Below are 17194 nucleotides of genomic sequence, written 5' to 3'. Positions count from 1 at the left end.
GATCAAGAAACTGTTTTATTTTACTTTTGTGATTATGATAAGCATACCGAGGGCCTCAAAATAGTACCTGGCAGGCCGCAAGTGGCCCCTGAGCCATGAGTTTGAAACCACTGCCCTAGAGGGTCTGAATTTGGGGGAAAGATGTCTTGGAGTTCAAAAAGTCATGGCCATCTTGCTTCCAGTTTCACTGGAAGTCCCAGCCTTTTTGCCCTTTAATATACTAATCATATACTATATTAAGCAGTAGGAGACTGAGTTAGTGGCATCTTTTGAGATGAAGCAACACGAGAAGAGCTTTTAATATTTGTATAAGGTCCAGTAATACAATGAAAAAATTGATATAATATGATCTCGCTGGTTCTACACCTCTCATGGCTACAAAGTTTTCTTTCTTTCGTCACTTACCTAATGGAGTCTCAAATTAGTTTTGAACCCTCATAAAACTACTGGGCTTTGGATTACGGGTTCTTTAAAGTCTCTGTAGCTCCAATTTTGTGATCTCAACCTATTCAACTCTTGAATACTATGAAATATTTAGCAGTTCATTTACATTATGCATTGACATTTCATCAGCATTTGGATTCTGCTATCATACCTGATACCTGAAGCCATCCAGTGATTGATGTTTTTGCTTCTGTTGGTTTTGTTTCACTACCGGTTGCATCTAGATTCCTGGTCGCTCTCTTTGTAGTAGCCCTCCTTTTCCAGTTTAACTAAGGAGAGGTTTTATGTTGTCATGCTTAACGCTCACAACTCTCAAGCCATCGATCTGACTCCATATCTCAGTAGAATCTGAGGTTAGATTTTTTGGCTCACACTTCAGCTCACTGCTATCAGTTCTTCCAATACTTCATTTCAGCCATAACCCTCTCCCTGAGCATCCATTCATTTCCACAATAATGGATGCATTAGGGATTCCAACCCTCTGATCAAACCTTCTGCAACAGATTGTGCTCTCTGATTGGTCTTATCTTCACTGATCTTTTTTCCAATTACACTTCTACTCTACATTACGCTTCCTATTTGAATTGGTGAACCTAGAGCACTGACCTCTATTAACTTTACAGAAAAGCTCCAGAGCTCTCAGAATAATTTCTAGAGGAACAGTGCTGGTGCCTTCCTAACCCCCAGTAAGCCCAGTCAGCCCGTTCCCTATCATACAATGACCTAAGCCACTCAGGGCTTCATATAACCTGTTTCTTTTTCATCCTTTAACAGCTCACACATTCCAGAACCCAACTGTGGCTTAACCTTTTTTGTTAAAAATTGTGGTATATCAAATAGAATATTTAGTTACAGTTATTTTATCTGGGTCTTCATAACATTTCATTCTCCTTTGTTCGCATTCGGCTACTTCTATGAGGTCTGTTTACATTTAGCAACCTTAATCAATGATGGCCTTACTGGATTGCAGTATTTGCCTTTTATTCTTATTGAGCACAATTTTGTATCAGTTCACCAATTTCCTTCTCCTTCCATTACTCTATGCATACCCACATCAGATAGTATGTCTAAGCTTATTCAGCGGTACTGCATCATTTATTCTTTATTTAGAGGCTAACTCTTCCTCCATCCCTTTTGGTTAAGCTAGGAAATCCCATCTGTGAGAACATGCTGCCTGTTTGTCCTGGGATAAAGCACTGTTACTTACCCGTAGCAGGTGTCATCCAGGAATAGCAGGCAGATATTCTCACAGCCCACCCACCTCCCTTAGTTGGCTTCTTCACTTGGGCATAGAACTGACGACCTCGTGAGTTGGTGTTGGGCAGGAAGGCACTCGCACATGTGCGGGCAGTCTCGAAGTTTTGCTAAAAGCTTTAGCACGGTCAATACCGGGCTCCGTGGATGAGGTCACTCATCTGTGAGAATATCTGCCTGCTGTTCTTGGGTAACACCTGTTACAGATAAGTAACTATGCTTTATTTATATGCCCATTATTCATATTTGGTATTCATATTCAGCTGAATATTTTTGCTGAAAAGTAAAATATGCTATTCGGTACAGCTCTCTCACTGTAGATATCTACACACACGGTTTTGGATTTTGTAGGTTCTTATCACTGTGCCAAACAGATCTCTAATTTACTGTTCTCTTTTCATTCTGTACAGGTTGACAAACATTGGCAGAGGTGTGAGTCGCAAGTTATCTTACCTGCATTCCTGTTGTTATTACTACATGCCTCCAAATGATGTCAGAACAGGATCTAGGAGAAGTGGTTCAGATTGCAGTAGAAGACCTGAACCCTGATCACCCAGGTGAGGACAACGCCAAAATCTGTTGGTTTTGCTGGTCTTCAGATAGTTTATGTTCTGTAAAAAGCTTTTGTTGACTATTTGCTTTTGTATTACATCAGCTATTACCAATTTTTATGGATCATTGCTGTTAATTATTCAGAGCCAGTTTCAATGACCTGTTCTGCAGCCAGCTAGAATTTGCAGCTGACAGTGAGCGTACAACATTGTGAGGTACATTTTGCTCAACATAAGAACATAAGCATTGCCTCTGCCAGGTCAGACCAGGGGTCCATCGTGCCCAGCAGTCCGCTTCCGAGGCGGCCCCCCAGGTCCATGACCTGTAAGTTCTCCACCTCCTTAAATTGTTTATACCCTAATCCTGAAGTAACCTGTATAGTAACCCTCTATCTATACCCTGTAATCCCTTTCTCCTTCAGGAAGTCATCCAATCCCTTTTTGAAACCCAATATTGTACTCTGTCCTATCACCTCTTCTGGAAGCGCATTCCAGGTGTCCACCACCCTTTGAGTGAAGAAGAACTTCCTAGCATTCGTTTTGAATCTGTCTCCTTTCAATTTTTCTGAATGCCCTCTTGTTTTTGTTGTCCCCGCTAGTCTGAAGAATCTGTCCCTCTCCACCTTCTTTATGCCTTTCATGGTTTTATAAGTCTCTATCATGTCCCCAAAGTAATAGTATATACTAGGGAGGGTCCACCAGTATGCCTGCTTGTCCTTCCTTAAGCTCAAACAAATTTTTATAGTAGTGAGTAGATGTCAAACCCTGCCACTGGAGGAATACTGTAGTCTGATAAAGTTTGTGATATGGGGACTGAAATCCCCTTGGCAGAAAGAGTCTGTAAAAAGCTATGACACATTTTGCATGAGCCACTGGAGATCAAAGGTTTCCCCCATGTGTGGCAGTGGAAAGGGAGTGGAGACCTAAATTTAGGCACTGATTGCACACACTAATTTGTAGATTAGGCACAATATAGTCTATCCACCTCCACACATACAGTTCAAACTCCTATTACTAATCTACAAGTGTGTTCATGCCGCAGCCCCTCAGAATCTCTCCTTATACGCCTCCCCAAGACCTCCGTTCCTCAGATAAGCTGCTTTTATACTACTACTACTATTAATTATTTCTATAGTGCTACCAGACGCATGCAGCGCTGCACAGAGTCACAAAGAATAAGAAAACAGTCCCTGCTTGAAAGAGTTTACAATCTAAACAGGCAACACAGACAAACAGGATGTCATGGATACAGTTAAGGGGAACGGTTAATCAGCTGGCTGGGTTGGAGGGCAGAGGAGTAGGGTTAAGGATTGAAAGCTATATGAAAAAGGTGGGTTTTCAGTCTGCTTTTAAACAAGGGAAGGGGGTTGACGGACAAACTCGGGTAATTTATTCCAGGCATAGGGTGCAGCTTGATGAAAGGCATTTATTCCAGGCATAGGGGGACTAGATGAAAGGAACGAAGTCTGCACTGGAATTGGCAGTGGAGGAGAAGGGTAACGCTAAGAGTGACTTATCTGTACTGACTTATCTTACATGACTTTTATTTGAACCCTTTTCCTCCACAGACAGTTCGACTTCATTCCTTTCATCTAGCTGCCCTGTATGCCTGTAATAAACTACCTGAGTTCTTCTGTCACGCCCCTTCCCTTTCCTTGTTTAAAAGCTAACAGCAGACTGAAAATCCATCTTTTTGATTTGCCCACCAACCTAGCCAGCAGATTGACTGTTCCCCTAACTGTATCCTTGACATTCCTGTTTGTCTAGATTGTAAGATATTTTGAGCAGGGACTGTCTCCTTTGTGACTCTATACAGCGCAGCATATGTCTGGTAGCGCTCTTGAAATAAGGTTTTTTAAGGAGAAGAAGGTATAGTGTTAATGGAATTAATGTAAATTCAAAGTATTGAAGTGTGAATTGTGGTGTTCCTTGAGTCTCCTTTGCTTTTTAATTTGTATATGAACTCTTTGGGTTAATGGTTGACAAATGTAGGCATTTTTATCTTATGCTGATTATATTTTTATCTTAAATCAAGCATTAGATAATCTGGAGGAGGCTTTGAGATTTGTTCAAATGGATAATTGGGCAGCCAATAATTTCTTATAGATGAATAAGAACATAAGAAGTGCCTCTGCTGGTCCAGACCAGAGGTCCATTGTGCCCAGCAGTCCGCTCACGCGGCAGCCCAACAGGTCCAGGACCTATGTAGCAGTCCTCTATCTATACCCCTCTATCCCCTTTTCCTCCAGAAAATTGTCCAATCCCTTCTTGAATCCTAATACTGTACTCTGTCCTATCACGCCCTCTGGAAGCGCACTCCAGGTGTCCATCACCCGTTGGGTGAAGAAAAACTTCCTAGCATTGGTTTTGAATCTGTCCCCTTTCAACTTTTCCGAATGCCCTCTCGTTCTTGTAGTTTTTGAAAGTTTGAAGAATCTGTCCCTCTCCACTTTCTCTATGCCCTTCATGATCTTGTAAGTCTCTATCATATCCCCTCTAATTCTCCTCTTCTCCAGGGAAAGAGCCCCAGTTGCTCCAATCTCTCAGTGTATGAAAGGTTTTCCATACCTTTTATCAAACGCGTTGCTCTTCTCTGAACCCTCTCGAGTATCGCCATATCCTTCTTAAGGTACGGCGACCAACTAAATTTGTTTTGGTAATCCAAGTGGGTTTATTTGTCAGAAAATAGTACTGAGTACTGGAGAAATTCTTACAATAGAAGAAAAATCAAAGGTTTTGGGAATTATTTTAGGTTGTAGTTTGACATTTGAGAATCAAATAAATGAATTGGTAAAGAAAGTTTTTTTGTTTGCACCAGTTACGGACAATACATTCTGTTTTATCTTTAGAGTTTTCAAATGGTGGTAAGAGTTATCGTACTTCCTCAGAGTACTATAATTATTTATATTGTGATATTACACCAAATTTAAAAAATAGGCTGCAATTGCTTCAAAATATGGTTGCGCATTTGATTTTTAGAGCAAAGAAATATAAACGGGTTACTCCTCTTCTGAATCAATTACTTTGGTTGAAGATTGAGAAAAGAGCAAATTTTAAATTGGTTGTACTTAAATATCAGTTGTTGCAGGGAACGGAACCAAAAGGTTTAATGAAGTATATAACTTTCCCAATAGATAGAGCTACCTCATAACATAACACAAGATTTACATACCGCATGCCTCTCAGTTCAGAGTGGTTAACAAAAGAGAAAAATACTTTATCCCAGGACAAGCAGGCATGATATTCTCACATGTGGGTGACGTCATCTACGGAGCCCCGATGCGGAAGCATTTTCAAACAAACTTGATTGAAGATTTAAGTTTGCTCTGCTGCTCCACGCATGCGTGCCTTCCTGCTCCACTAGGGGGCGCATCCCCTCGTGGTCTCCAGTTCAAAATTTTCCGCTGAGCCTAGAAGTCGTGTTTTTTCAGGCTCTGCCCCAACTGCCTTCTAGCACCGCGATTTTTTCTTGTTTTTCTCGATTTAGTCGCTGTGCGCGAGTTTTTTTTCTTGTTTCAACTATTCTTGCTTCGTTTTTCACCGACCCGGAGGCTTCCGGGTCCCCGTGGCCGCGTGGCTATTCGAGCCGCGGCCACTTTCGATTCTATGTCCCGGCCTTTGACCGGCTTTAAAAAGTGCTCCCGGTGCGAGCGGCTTCTTTCCATCACAGACCCACATCGCCGGTGCATCCTCTGCCTGGGGGCCGCTCATCCAACCGACTCCTGCACCCAGTGCGCTACTTTCCAGAACCGGGCCCTCCGTCGAAGGAAAGCCCGCATGGCGGATCTTTTCGCCCCGGACCAACCCTCGGCCTCGAGGTCGGCCCCGGCCTTGACCTCGGCCCTGAATACCTCGGCATCGCCTCGAGACTCGAACCCGAAGTCCTCGGGACAACAGAAAATCTTGGCTCCGGGTAAGTCCCCTCTTCAGGTTCTGTACCAGCAAAGAAACCGGCCTCGGGGACACCGGTGACGCATGGCGGGAGTCCCATGCTTACAGCCCCGGCGAAGCCCTCCAAGCCTTCGGGCCGTGCCTCCACCACACGGGAATACTCTGATACGAGGTCGCCCCCGGTGGAGTGCACCGAGGCAGTGGACATGCCCTCGATGCTGTCCGTGCCCGTTTTCCAGGACCTACTCCGAGCGATGATCTCGTCGGAGCTGTCCGCTGCAATGGCCCATTTGCAACTGGCCTCGACCTCGACCCCGCATGTACCAGACCAGCCTGAGACTCGCGTCGAGCCACCTCGAAGAAAAGCGCGCAAACTTCGCCACATTCCATCCTCCTCGGACTCCTCACCGAGGCACCTGAGGCGCTCTCCCTCCACAGACCGCCGCGGTGCAAAACGTCGTGCTAAAACGACAGAAACCTCGAACCGCCGTACCTCCAAGAAGGCCCGGGGTTCCCCCACTCTACGAGGCCGTTCACCTACACCTCGTACGGGACCGCTAAGGGTGGCTGAGTTATCACTCTCCAACCCGCGCAACCTCCGAACTCCCCCTCGGACCGGGACTCCGACCCGAGGTTGCAGGTCTTCACCGAGGGAGTCCGGGTCGAGGTCACCGATTCGACATCGATCGGTACCTCGAACCCCGACATCGTCTCCGAGGGGCTCCTCGAGACGTCGGAGATCTACGACCCCGGAACACTTTCACAGTACTTCCCCGGTCTCGGAGCGTGGATCGGAGCAGGAACCTCGATACTCGAGGGAAGCCTCCCCATCCTTCTCCACCTGACGGAGGCCTCATTCACTGACCCTGCACGGGGCCTCGGGAACATCTCGCCCATCCTTCACTCGCTTTGTTGGTTGGAGTGAAAGGCCAATACTCAGACTGGCAATGGGTCACGAGCGGAGTTCCACAGGGGTCGGTGCTGGGACCTCTACTGTTCAATATATTTATCAACGATCTGGAGGCGGGGACAAAATGTGAGGTTATCAAATTTGCCGATGACACCAAACTCTGCAGCAGGGTTAGAAACACGGAAGACTGTGAAGACCTGCAAAGAGACCTAACGAGACTGGAAGACTGGGCAAAAAAGTGGCAAATGAGTTTTAACGTAGAGAAATGCAAGGTCATGCATGTAGGGAAAAAGAACCCGATGTTCAGCTACAAAATGGGGGGAACACTGCTAGGGGTGAGTACCCTTGAAAGGGACCTGGGGGTGATGGTCGACACATCACTGAAACCATCGGCGCAATGTGCGACAGCCTCAAAGAAAGCAAACAGAATGCTGGGCATCATCAAAAAGGGTATCACAACCAGGACGAAGGAAGTCATCATGCCGCTGTATCGAGCAATGGTGCGCCCGCACCTGGAGTACTGTGTTCAATACTGGTCGCCGTACCTCAGGAAGGACATGGCGATACTCGAGGGAGTGCAGAGGAGGGCGACTAAACTGATAAAAGGTATGGAAAATTTTGCATACGCCGACAGGTTAAAAATGCTGGGGCTGTTCTCCCTGGAGAAGAGGAGACTTAGAGGGGACATGATAGAAACCTTCAAGATCCTTAAGGGCATAGAGAAAGTGAATAAGGATAGATTCTTCAAACTGTGGGGAGCCACAAGAACTAGGGGTCACTCGGAGAAATTGAAAGGGGACAGGTTTAGAACAAATGCTAGGAAGTTCTTTTTTACTCAGAGGGTGGTGGACACATGGAATGCGCTTCCGGAGGATGTGATAGGCCAGAACTCTGTACAGGGGTTCAAGGAGGGTTTAGATAGGTTCCTGGAGGATAGGGGGATTGAAGGGTACAGATATAACTTGAGGTAGGTTATAGAAGTGGACAGAAACCACTTCACAGGTCGCAGACCTGATGGGCCGCCGCGTGAGCGGACCGCTGGGCGAGATGGACCTCGGTCTGACCCAGTGGAGGCAACTTCTTATGTTCTTATGTTCTTATGTTCTTTGTCCAGGACATGGGCCACGCTTTGGACTTAGACCTCCAGTCCGACTCCAGATACTCTAAGGAATACCTAGCGGAGCTGGATATGCCATCACTGCCCAGAGAGTCCCTCCGCTTACCGCCTAACCCGGTACTCCAACAGGCCTTCTTCAGGAACCTGGAGACCCCCCACATGGTCACAGCCGTACCCTCCAAAATGGAGGCCAAGTACCGCACAGTACCCTACCCAGGATTCGAACAACCACAGCTCGCCCACCAGTCGCTGCTAGTAGAATCCTCCTTGAAAAAGGCCCATCCATCCCGGGTCTCAGCCCCGGTCCCCCCAGGCCGAGAAGGCCGAACCCTAGACAAGTTCGGCAGGAGACTATATCAAAATGCCATGATGGCCTCTAGGGTGCAAAGCTACACTTTCACCTTCACATCCTACCTCAAACACCTCATTGGACTATTGAGAGCCTTTGAGACTGACCTACCGGCCTCCCGCCAAGGAGCGTTTGGCCTGCTTGTAGAGTCCCTCTCCAACCTGCGCCTCCATCTATTCCACGCGGCCTACGATGGCTTCGAACTCTCCTCCAGAGAGGCAGCCTTTGCTATCGCCATGCGCCGACTAGCTTGGCTGCGCCTGGTCGACATGGACCCCAACTTACAGGACCGGTTGGCTAACCTACCCTGCGTGGGAAAAGAGCTGTTCGATGACACGATCGAGGCGGCTACAAAACGCCTCTCTGAACACGAACGCTCATTTGCCTCCCTCGTCCGGCAAAAACCTAAACCGCCCGCGCCCAGGCCGTTCAGGGCCCCTCCACGCCGCTACCCACAAAAATCCACCCCTCCCTTCTCGCGGCCTCCACCCAGGCGTCCGCAAGCCCACCACCAGGCCATGCCCAAGTCCCAACCGCCTGCGACTTCCAAACCATCCCCGTCCTTTTGACGGGATTTGCGGAAGGGGGCGGGCCCCCTCCGCCATAATCCCAGGCCCCCTTCCTATCGGGGGCCGCCTCAAAGCCTTTTACCCTCGCTGGGAACAAGTCACGTCGGACGCATGGGTCCTTAGCGTGATCTCATCAGGTTACTCTCTCAACTTTCGGGCCATTCCTCCAGACAACCCCCCAAGGAATTGCCCACCCAACCGGATACAGCTACCCCTGCTCCTCTCCGAGGCTCGAGACCTGCTTTGCCTCAGGGCAGTGGAGGAGGTTCCCCTCGACCAACGGGGGAAGGGCTTCTACTCCCGTTACTTCCTGGTACCGAAAAAAACGGGAGACCTACGCCCAATACTAGACTTGAGACGCCTCAACAAATTTCTAGTACGGGAAAAATTTCGGATGCTTTCCCTACCGACCCTCTACCCCCCTGATCGACGAGGGCGACTGGCTCTGCTCCCTCGATCTGAAGGAGGCGTACACACATGTCCCAGTACACCCCGCTCACCGCAAGTTCTTGCGTTTTCAGGTAGGGGACTGGCACCTACAATACCGAGTCCTCCCCTTCGGCCTAGCATCATCACCTCGAGTCTTTACCAAGTGCCTTGTGGTGGTCGCAGCAACCTTACGTTCCCAGGGCCTCCAGGTATTCCCCTACCTGGACGACTGGCTGATCAAAGCCCCGTCCAGGGAAGGGGTTATCTCAGCGACCCAACAGACTATTACCTACCTACAAAGTCTGGGGTTCGAAATAAACTTCCCAAAATCCCAACTACGCCCCTCGCAGTCCCTACAGTTCATCGGGGCCACGATGGATACGGTTCTCCTCCGTTCCTTCCTCCCCCCTCCGCGCCTAGAGGCGTTAGTAAGTCTGAGTTGAAGTATCTCTCTGCTGACCTCGGTATCAGCTCGACAGATGATGACTCTCCTAGGCCACATGGCCTCCACCGTCCATGTCACACCCTTCGCCCGCCTCCATCTGAGAATCCCTCAATGGACCCTGGCCTCTCAATGGCGTCAAGACCGGGACCCGATCGACCGTCCCATGACAGTGACTCCTTCCTTGCAAAGATCGCTCCGCTGGTGGGCCGACTCTTCAAATCTTTCCAAAGGTTTACTCTTCCTCGCCCCTCATCACAGCAAGGTACTCACCACGGACTCGTCAGAGTACGCTTGGGGAGCCCATCTGGACGGCCTACGCACGCAGGGGATGTGGTCAGCGGAAGATCGCCGCTGTCACATCAACGTGCTAGAGCTCCGGGCCATCTATCTCGCAGCTGTAGCCTTTCAACATCTACTCCACGACCGGGTTGTCCTCATCCGAACCGACAACCAGGTAGCAATGTACTATGTAAACAAACAAGGAGGAACAGGGTCTTGGTCCCTCTGTCGGGAAGCCCTGCGCCTCTGGAAATGGGCAATCTCCAACAACACCTTCCTTCGAGTGGTGTACATACAAGGAGAACAAAACTGCCTGGCGGACAGACTCAGCCGCCTCCTCCAGCCACACGAGTGGTCACTGCACTCTCAAACCCTACGACAGGTGTTCAAACAGTGGGGGACACCTCAAATAGATCTGTTCGCATCCCCCCACAATCACAAACTGCCTCTCTTCTGCTCCTAGATGTACTCCCCGGACCGGCTCGAGGCCGACGCCTTCCTCCTCGACTGGGAGGGAAGGTTCATGTACGCGTTCCCGCCGTTTCCTCTGATTCTGCGGACACTTGTCCACCTGAAAACAGTACAAGCCACCCTGATCCTGATTGCTCCTTGCTGGCCACGCCAGCCTTGGTTTTCCCTTCTACTTCAACTCAGTGTCAGAGATCCACTGCCTCTGCCTCGGTTTCCCTCTCTACTATCACAGGGTCAGGGTTCGCTGTTACATCCCAATCTTCAATCTCTTCATCTGAATGCTTGGTTTCTTTCCCCCTGACTTCTCTCCCCGTGACTCAATCAGTCAAGGAGATATTGGAGGCCTCTAGAAAGACCTCAACGAGAACCTGCTACTCCCAAAAGTGGACCAGATTCTCAACCTGGTGCTCCTCTCACAGCCAGGACCCGGTGTCGATCCCCGTCCCCCTGGTCCTTGACTATTTACTTCAATTATCTCACTCCGGCCTAAAGACCAACTCCATTCGAGTACACCTCAGTGCGATTGCAGCCTTCCATCAGCCCCTGGAAGAGAAAGCCCTCTCGCTCCACCCCCTAGTCTCTCGCTTCATGAAGGGTCTTCTGAATGTCCACCCTCCTCTCAAACCTCCTCCGGTGGTTTGGGACCTTAATGTGGTTCTGGCTCAACTAATGAAACCTCCATTTGAGCCCCTAGACAAATGCCATCCAAAATTCCTCACTTGGAAGGTGATTTTCCTGCTTGCGCTCACTTCCGCTCGGCGGGTTAGCGAGCTACAAGCTCTAGTGGCGGACCCACCCTTCACGGTATTCCATCACGACAAGGTGGTACTCCGCACTCATCCAAAGTTCTTGCCTAAAGTAGTGTCTGATTTTCATCTCAATCAGTCCATTGTCTTACCTGTGTTTTTCTCCAAGCCCCACTCTCATCCCGGAGAGGTGGCGCTCCACACTCTTGACTGTAAGAGAGCGTTGGCCTTCTACCTCCAACGCACTCAACCACACCGGAAAGTCCCACAATTGTTTTTGTCCTTCGACCCAAACCGGTTAGGTCACCCATTCTCCAAGCGCACCTTGTCCAACTGGTTGGCCGATTGCATCTCCTTCTGCTACACTCAGGCTGGTCTCGCACTGCATGGTCGAGTAACGGGACACAAGATCCGAGCGATGGCAGCCTCCGTAGCGTTCCTCAGGTCCACACCTATTGAGGAAATCTGCAAGGCTGCCACGTGGTCTTCGGTTCATACTTTCACCTCCCATTACTGTCTGGACTCACTGTCCAGGAGCGATGGCCGGTTCGGCCAATCGGTTTTGCAAAATCTATTTGCTTAAATTGCCAACTTCCCTCCACCCCTTTTCAGTTAGCTTGGAGGTCACCCACATGTGAGAATATCATGCCTGCTTGTCCTGGGATAAAGCACAGTTATTTACCGTAACAGGTGTTATCCAGGGACAGCAGGCATATATTCTCACAACCCGCCCACCTCCCCGAGGTTGGCTTCTTTGCTAGTTAAGTGAACTGGAGACCACGAGTGGATGCGCCCCCTAGTGGAGCAGGAAGGCACGCATGCGTGGAGCAGCAGAGCAAACTTAAATCTTCAATCAAGTTTGCTTGAAAATGCTTCCGCATCGGGGCTCCGTAGATGATGTCACCCACATGTGAGAATATATGCCTGCTGTCCCTGGATAACACCTGTTACGGTAAGTAACTGTGCTATACATACACAGTGAAATATAATCCAGTTTTAAAAAATTTGTCAAATAGATAAATCTTTAACAATTTTCTAAAAGCTGAAGGAACTTAGGGAAGTTCTGATAGCTCCGCTGACTGACCTTTTCAACAAGTTTCTAGAGTCGAGAGTGGTACTGGAGGACTGGAGAATGGCGGATGTGATTTTCTCCACAAAAGTTGAAGTAAGGAAGAAGTAGGGATGGTAAGTCTGACTTCTGTGGTAAGCAAATACAAGACTTCTAGCAAACAATGTCAGGAGAGGAATAGAACAGGCTTTAAACTAAGAAGAAGGGGAAAGCCGACAGTCGACCAAGTGTCAACAATTTGGAAGAAGGTATCCCATGAAGATACCGAGGGGAAAAAAGGCTGGGAAGAAAAAATGGACAAATTACAGGAGTCGACTAACCCAGAAGAGGAGGTTAGAAGAAATAAAATAAAAGAGAAGAAACTAAAGACCGAAGCACAGGGAAAGGAAATGAAGGTAATAAAATACCAGGAGCTAAATTGCACATATACTAATGCAAGGAGCCTAAGAAACAAAATGGGGGAATTAGAAGCCATGGCCAATGCGGAGGACATAGACATCATTGGAATCTCTGAAATATGGTGGAATGAGGAAAGCATATGGGATACAGCACTGCCAGGGTACAAGCTCTATCGCCAGGACAGGTCAGAACAGAAAGGCGGTGGAATAGCACTATACATAAAAGAAAGCATACAATCAACAAGAATGGACACAACAGAGATGACCAACAAGCTAGAATCGCTATGGGTTAAAATATCTGGAAGGAAAGGGCCCGAAATAAAGATAGGCCTATACTATCATCCACCCGGACAAACCAGAGATATCGATGAGGAAATGGAAGCCGAGATGAAGCGAGAATGCAAAAGTGGTAACACGGTTATTATGGGAGACTTCAACTACCCCGGGATAGACTGGAGTCTTGGAAGCTCAAGATGCGCTAGGGAGACAGAATTCCTGGAGGCTATACAAGATTGCTTCATGGAGCAGCTTGTTAGGGAACCGACAAGAGGAAATGCCACTCTGGATCTAATCCTAAATGGATTAAGGGGACCTGCAAAGGAAGTGGAAGTAGTGGGACCGTTGGGAAACAGCGATCATAATATGATCAAGATCAAGGTTGAGGTACGAATGCCGAAAGGAAAGAGAACCATAGCAACAACTTTTAACTTCAGGAAAGGAAACTACAAAGCAATGAGGGGAATGGTAAAGAAGAAACTTAGGAACACTTCCAAAAAATGGTAAATAGTAGAACATGCCTGGTCTTTTTTCAAGGACACGGTGAGCGAGGCACAAAATCTATATATCTCCAGATTCAGAAAAGGGTGCAAAAAGAGTCGAACAAAAGACCCGGCGTGGATAACTAAAATAGTGAAGGAAGCGATAGGCGATAAGAGAAATTCATTCGGAAAATGGAAAAAAGACAAAACTGAGGAAAACTGGAAAGAGCACAGGAGGTATCAAAAAGAATGTCACCGTGTGGTTCGAAAAGCCAAGAAAGAATATGAAGAGAGACTAGCCAGGGAAGCACGAAATTTCAAACCATTCTTTAGGGAAGCAGCCGGCTAGGGAGGAGGTGGGACCGCTGGATGACGGAGACAGGAAGGGAGTGGTGAAGGAGGAAAAAGAGGTCGCAGAAAGATTTAACATGTTCTTTTCGTCTGTATTTACAAGCGAGGACACAACCAACATACCGGAACCTGAGCAAATCTTCAATGGAAATCAAGCACAAAAGTTAACATCCATGGAAGTGAGCCTTGAAGATGTAAGCAGGCAGATAGAAAAACTAAAAACTGACAAATCCCCGGGTCCGGACGGAATCCATCCAAGGGTTCTGAAGGAACTAAAGGAGGAAATAGCGGAACTACTACAGCAAATTTGCAATCTATCCCTGAAAACAGGCGTGATCCCGGAGGATTGGAAGATAGCCAACGTTACGCCCATCTTTAAAAAAGGGATCAAGGGTAACCCGGGAAAGTACAGACCGATAAGTCTGACCTCGGTTCCAGGCAAAATGGCGGAAGCACTGATAAAAGAAAACATCGATGAACATTTTGAAAAAAACAAACTTCTGATAACCAGCCAACATGGTTTCTGCAAGGGGAGATCGTGCCTGACTAACTTATTGCATTTCTTCGAGGGAATTAACAAACAGATGGACAGAGGAGACCCCATAGACATCATATACCTAGATTTCCAGAAAGCCTTTGACAAGGTGCCTCATGAACGTCTACTCTGGAAACTGAAAAACCATGGGGTGGACGGAGACGTGCATAGAAAGATAAGAAACTGGTTAGAGGGTAGATAACAGAGAGTAGGGGTGAAGGGCCACTATTCAGACTGGAGGAAGGTCACGAGTGGTGTTCCGCAGGGCTCGGTGCTCGGGCTGCTGCTATTTAATATATTCATAAATGATCTAGAAACAGGGATGAAGTGTGAGATAATAAAATTTGCGGATGACACCAAACTATTTAATGGAGCTCGGACAAAGGAGGACTGCGAAGAATTGCAAAGGGACTTGGACAAACTAGGGGAATGGGCGACGAGATGGCAGATGAAGTTCAACGTTGAGAAGTGTATAGTATTGCATGTAGGAAGCAGAAACCCAAGGTACAATTACACGATGGGAGGGATGTTATTGAATGAGAGTACCCAAGAAAGGGACTTGGGGGTAATGGTGGACATGACAATGAAGCCGATGGCACAGTGCGCAGCGGCTGCTAAGAGAGCGAATAGAATGCTAGGTATAATCAAGAAGGGTATTACAACCAGGACGAGAAAAGTCATCCTGCCGTTGTATCGGGCGATGGTGCGCCCGCATCTGGAATACTGCATCCAATTTTGGACACCGTACCTTAAGAAGGATATGGCGTTACTCGAGAGAGTTCAGAGGAGAGTGACACGTCTGATTAAAGGGATGGAAAACCTTTCATACGCTGAGAGATTGGAGAAACTGGGTCTCTTTTCCCTGGAGAAGAGGAGACTCAGAGGGAATATGATAGAGACTTACAAGATCATCAAGGGCATAGAGAGAGAGTACTACTAACTAATTACTTTATTTTTCTATACCGCCATAGTCAGGCGACTTCTAGGCGGTTTACAATGTAAGAAGGCTGGACATTCAGCGAATAACAAAGGTCTTAGTACAGTACAATGTAGAGAGGGATGGATTCTTCAAACTTTCAAATAATAAAAGAACAAGAGGGCATTCGGAAAAGTTGAAAGGGGACAGATTCAAAACGAATGCTAGGAAGTTTTTCTTTACCCAACGTGTGGTGGACACCTGGAATGCGCTTCCAGAGGATGTAATAGGGTAGAGTACGGTAACGGGGTTTAAGAAAGGAATGGACAATTTTCTGCTGAAAAAGGGGATAGAAGGGTATAGATAGAGGATTACTACACAGGTCCTGGACCTGTTGGGCCGCCGCGTGAGCGGTCTGTTGGGCACGATGGACCCCAGGTCTGACCCAGCGGAGGCATTGCTTATGTTCTTATGTTCTGTGAAAACTAGAAGGATGCTAGGTTGCATAGGGAGAGGTATGGCTAGTAGGAAAAAGGAGGTATTGATGCCTCTGTATAAGAGTGGCGAGACCTCATTTAGAATATTGTGTACAATTTTGGAGGCCACACCTTCAAAAGATATAAAAAGGATGGAGTCGGTCCAGAAGAAGGCTACTAAAATGTTGTGTGGTCTTCGTGATAAGGCGTATGGGTACAGACTTAAAGATCTCAATCTTTATTATTATTATTAAGTTTCAAGTTTATTAAAAAAATTTTAAACCGCTTAATCAGGTTTCTAAATTAACATAAAAACAGATTAAAATTAGGGATACTAAACAATACCAACATAATTTAGTGAAACACTTAATAAGACATATGGACTAACTTCAAACATTAGGAAAGAATGGGAAGAACTACAATCGTGAAAGAAATAGCACAACAAAAAAGGGAAAGAACAATAGGGTAGGATAAAAAGAGATGAAACTTGTTTGTTTTTGTCCTTAAGAGGACAGTTATTGTTCAAAGGCATCCTGGAACAAAAATGTTTTTAATTTTGATTTGAATTGTTTTGTTATGGATTCACTGCGCAAATGATTAGGCAGTGAGTTTCAGAGAGAAGGGTCAGTGGCAGCAAATTTATTGGAACGCAACATGTTGATTAATTTTAATGATGGTATAACAAGAAGGTTTTGTGACATTGGAGGAAAGGCGGGAGAGGGGAGATATGATATAGACGTTTAAATACAGTAATATAAATGTGTATGAGTTGGCATAGGATGAAGTTAAGAGGTGATAGGCTCCGCAGTAATCTGAGGAAATACCTTTTTACAGAAAGGGTGGTAGATGCGTGGAACAGTCTTCCAGAAGAGGTGGTGGAAACAGATACTGTGTCTGAATTCAAGAGGGCCTGGGATAGGCACGTGGGTTCTCTCCGTGAGAGAAAGAGATAATGGTTACTGTGGATGGGCAGCTCTCTGACCTCACAATGCAGGTGCACAGTGCCTTAGCCTATAAGAAGAGGAGATGCAAATGTTAAGAGCCTTAGCCAATAGGGAGAGAAAGAGATAATGGTTACTGTGGATGGGCAGACTAGTGCTGCCCGATTCAGGAAAAAAAATTTCGATTTGATTCGATTCAGCCTACTGAATTCGTTTTTCGATTCGATTCGATTTTCCTGCCCAAATGAGGTGATGTTTTTTTCAAACATCCTGGTGGGTTTATTTTATAGTCTCT

At 47.0% G+C, this 17194-nt stretch overlaps 1 protein-coding gene across 3 annotated transcripts in view; it reads left to right on the top strand.

The window, feature by feature from the left end:
- The window catches only part of BANP (BTG3 associated nuclear protein), a 607582-nt gene that overhangs the window by 68199 nt on the left and 522189 nt on the right, over positions 1 to 17194 (top strand). For all 3 annotated transcript variants that reach the window (XM_033941785.1, XM_033941784.1, XM_033941783.1), the window contains exon 2: positions 2109 to 2255. In XM_033941785.1, coding sequence (XP_033797676.1) covers positions 2186 to 2255 — 70 coding nt within the window. In that variant the 5' untranslated portion in view covers positions 2109 to 2185. The remainder of the gene's footprint in view (positions 1 to 2108; positions 2256 to 17194) is intronic.

This window comes from Geotrypetes seraphini, chromosome 4 (assembly GCF_902459505.1).
Source record: "Geotrypetes seraphini chromosome 4, aGeoSer1.1, whole genome shotgun sequence".
Classification (NCBI taxonomy): Eukaryota; Metazoa; Chordata; class Amphibia; order Gymnophiona; family Dermophiidae; genus Geotrypetes; species Geotrypetes seraphini.
Note: the sequence above shows the minus strand (reverse complement) of the source record. Positions and strands in the feature narration are given on the sequence as shown.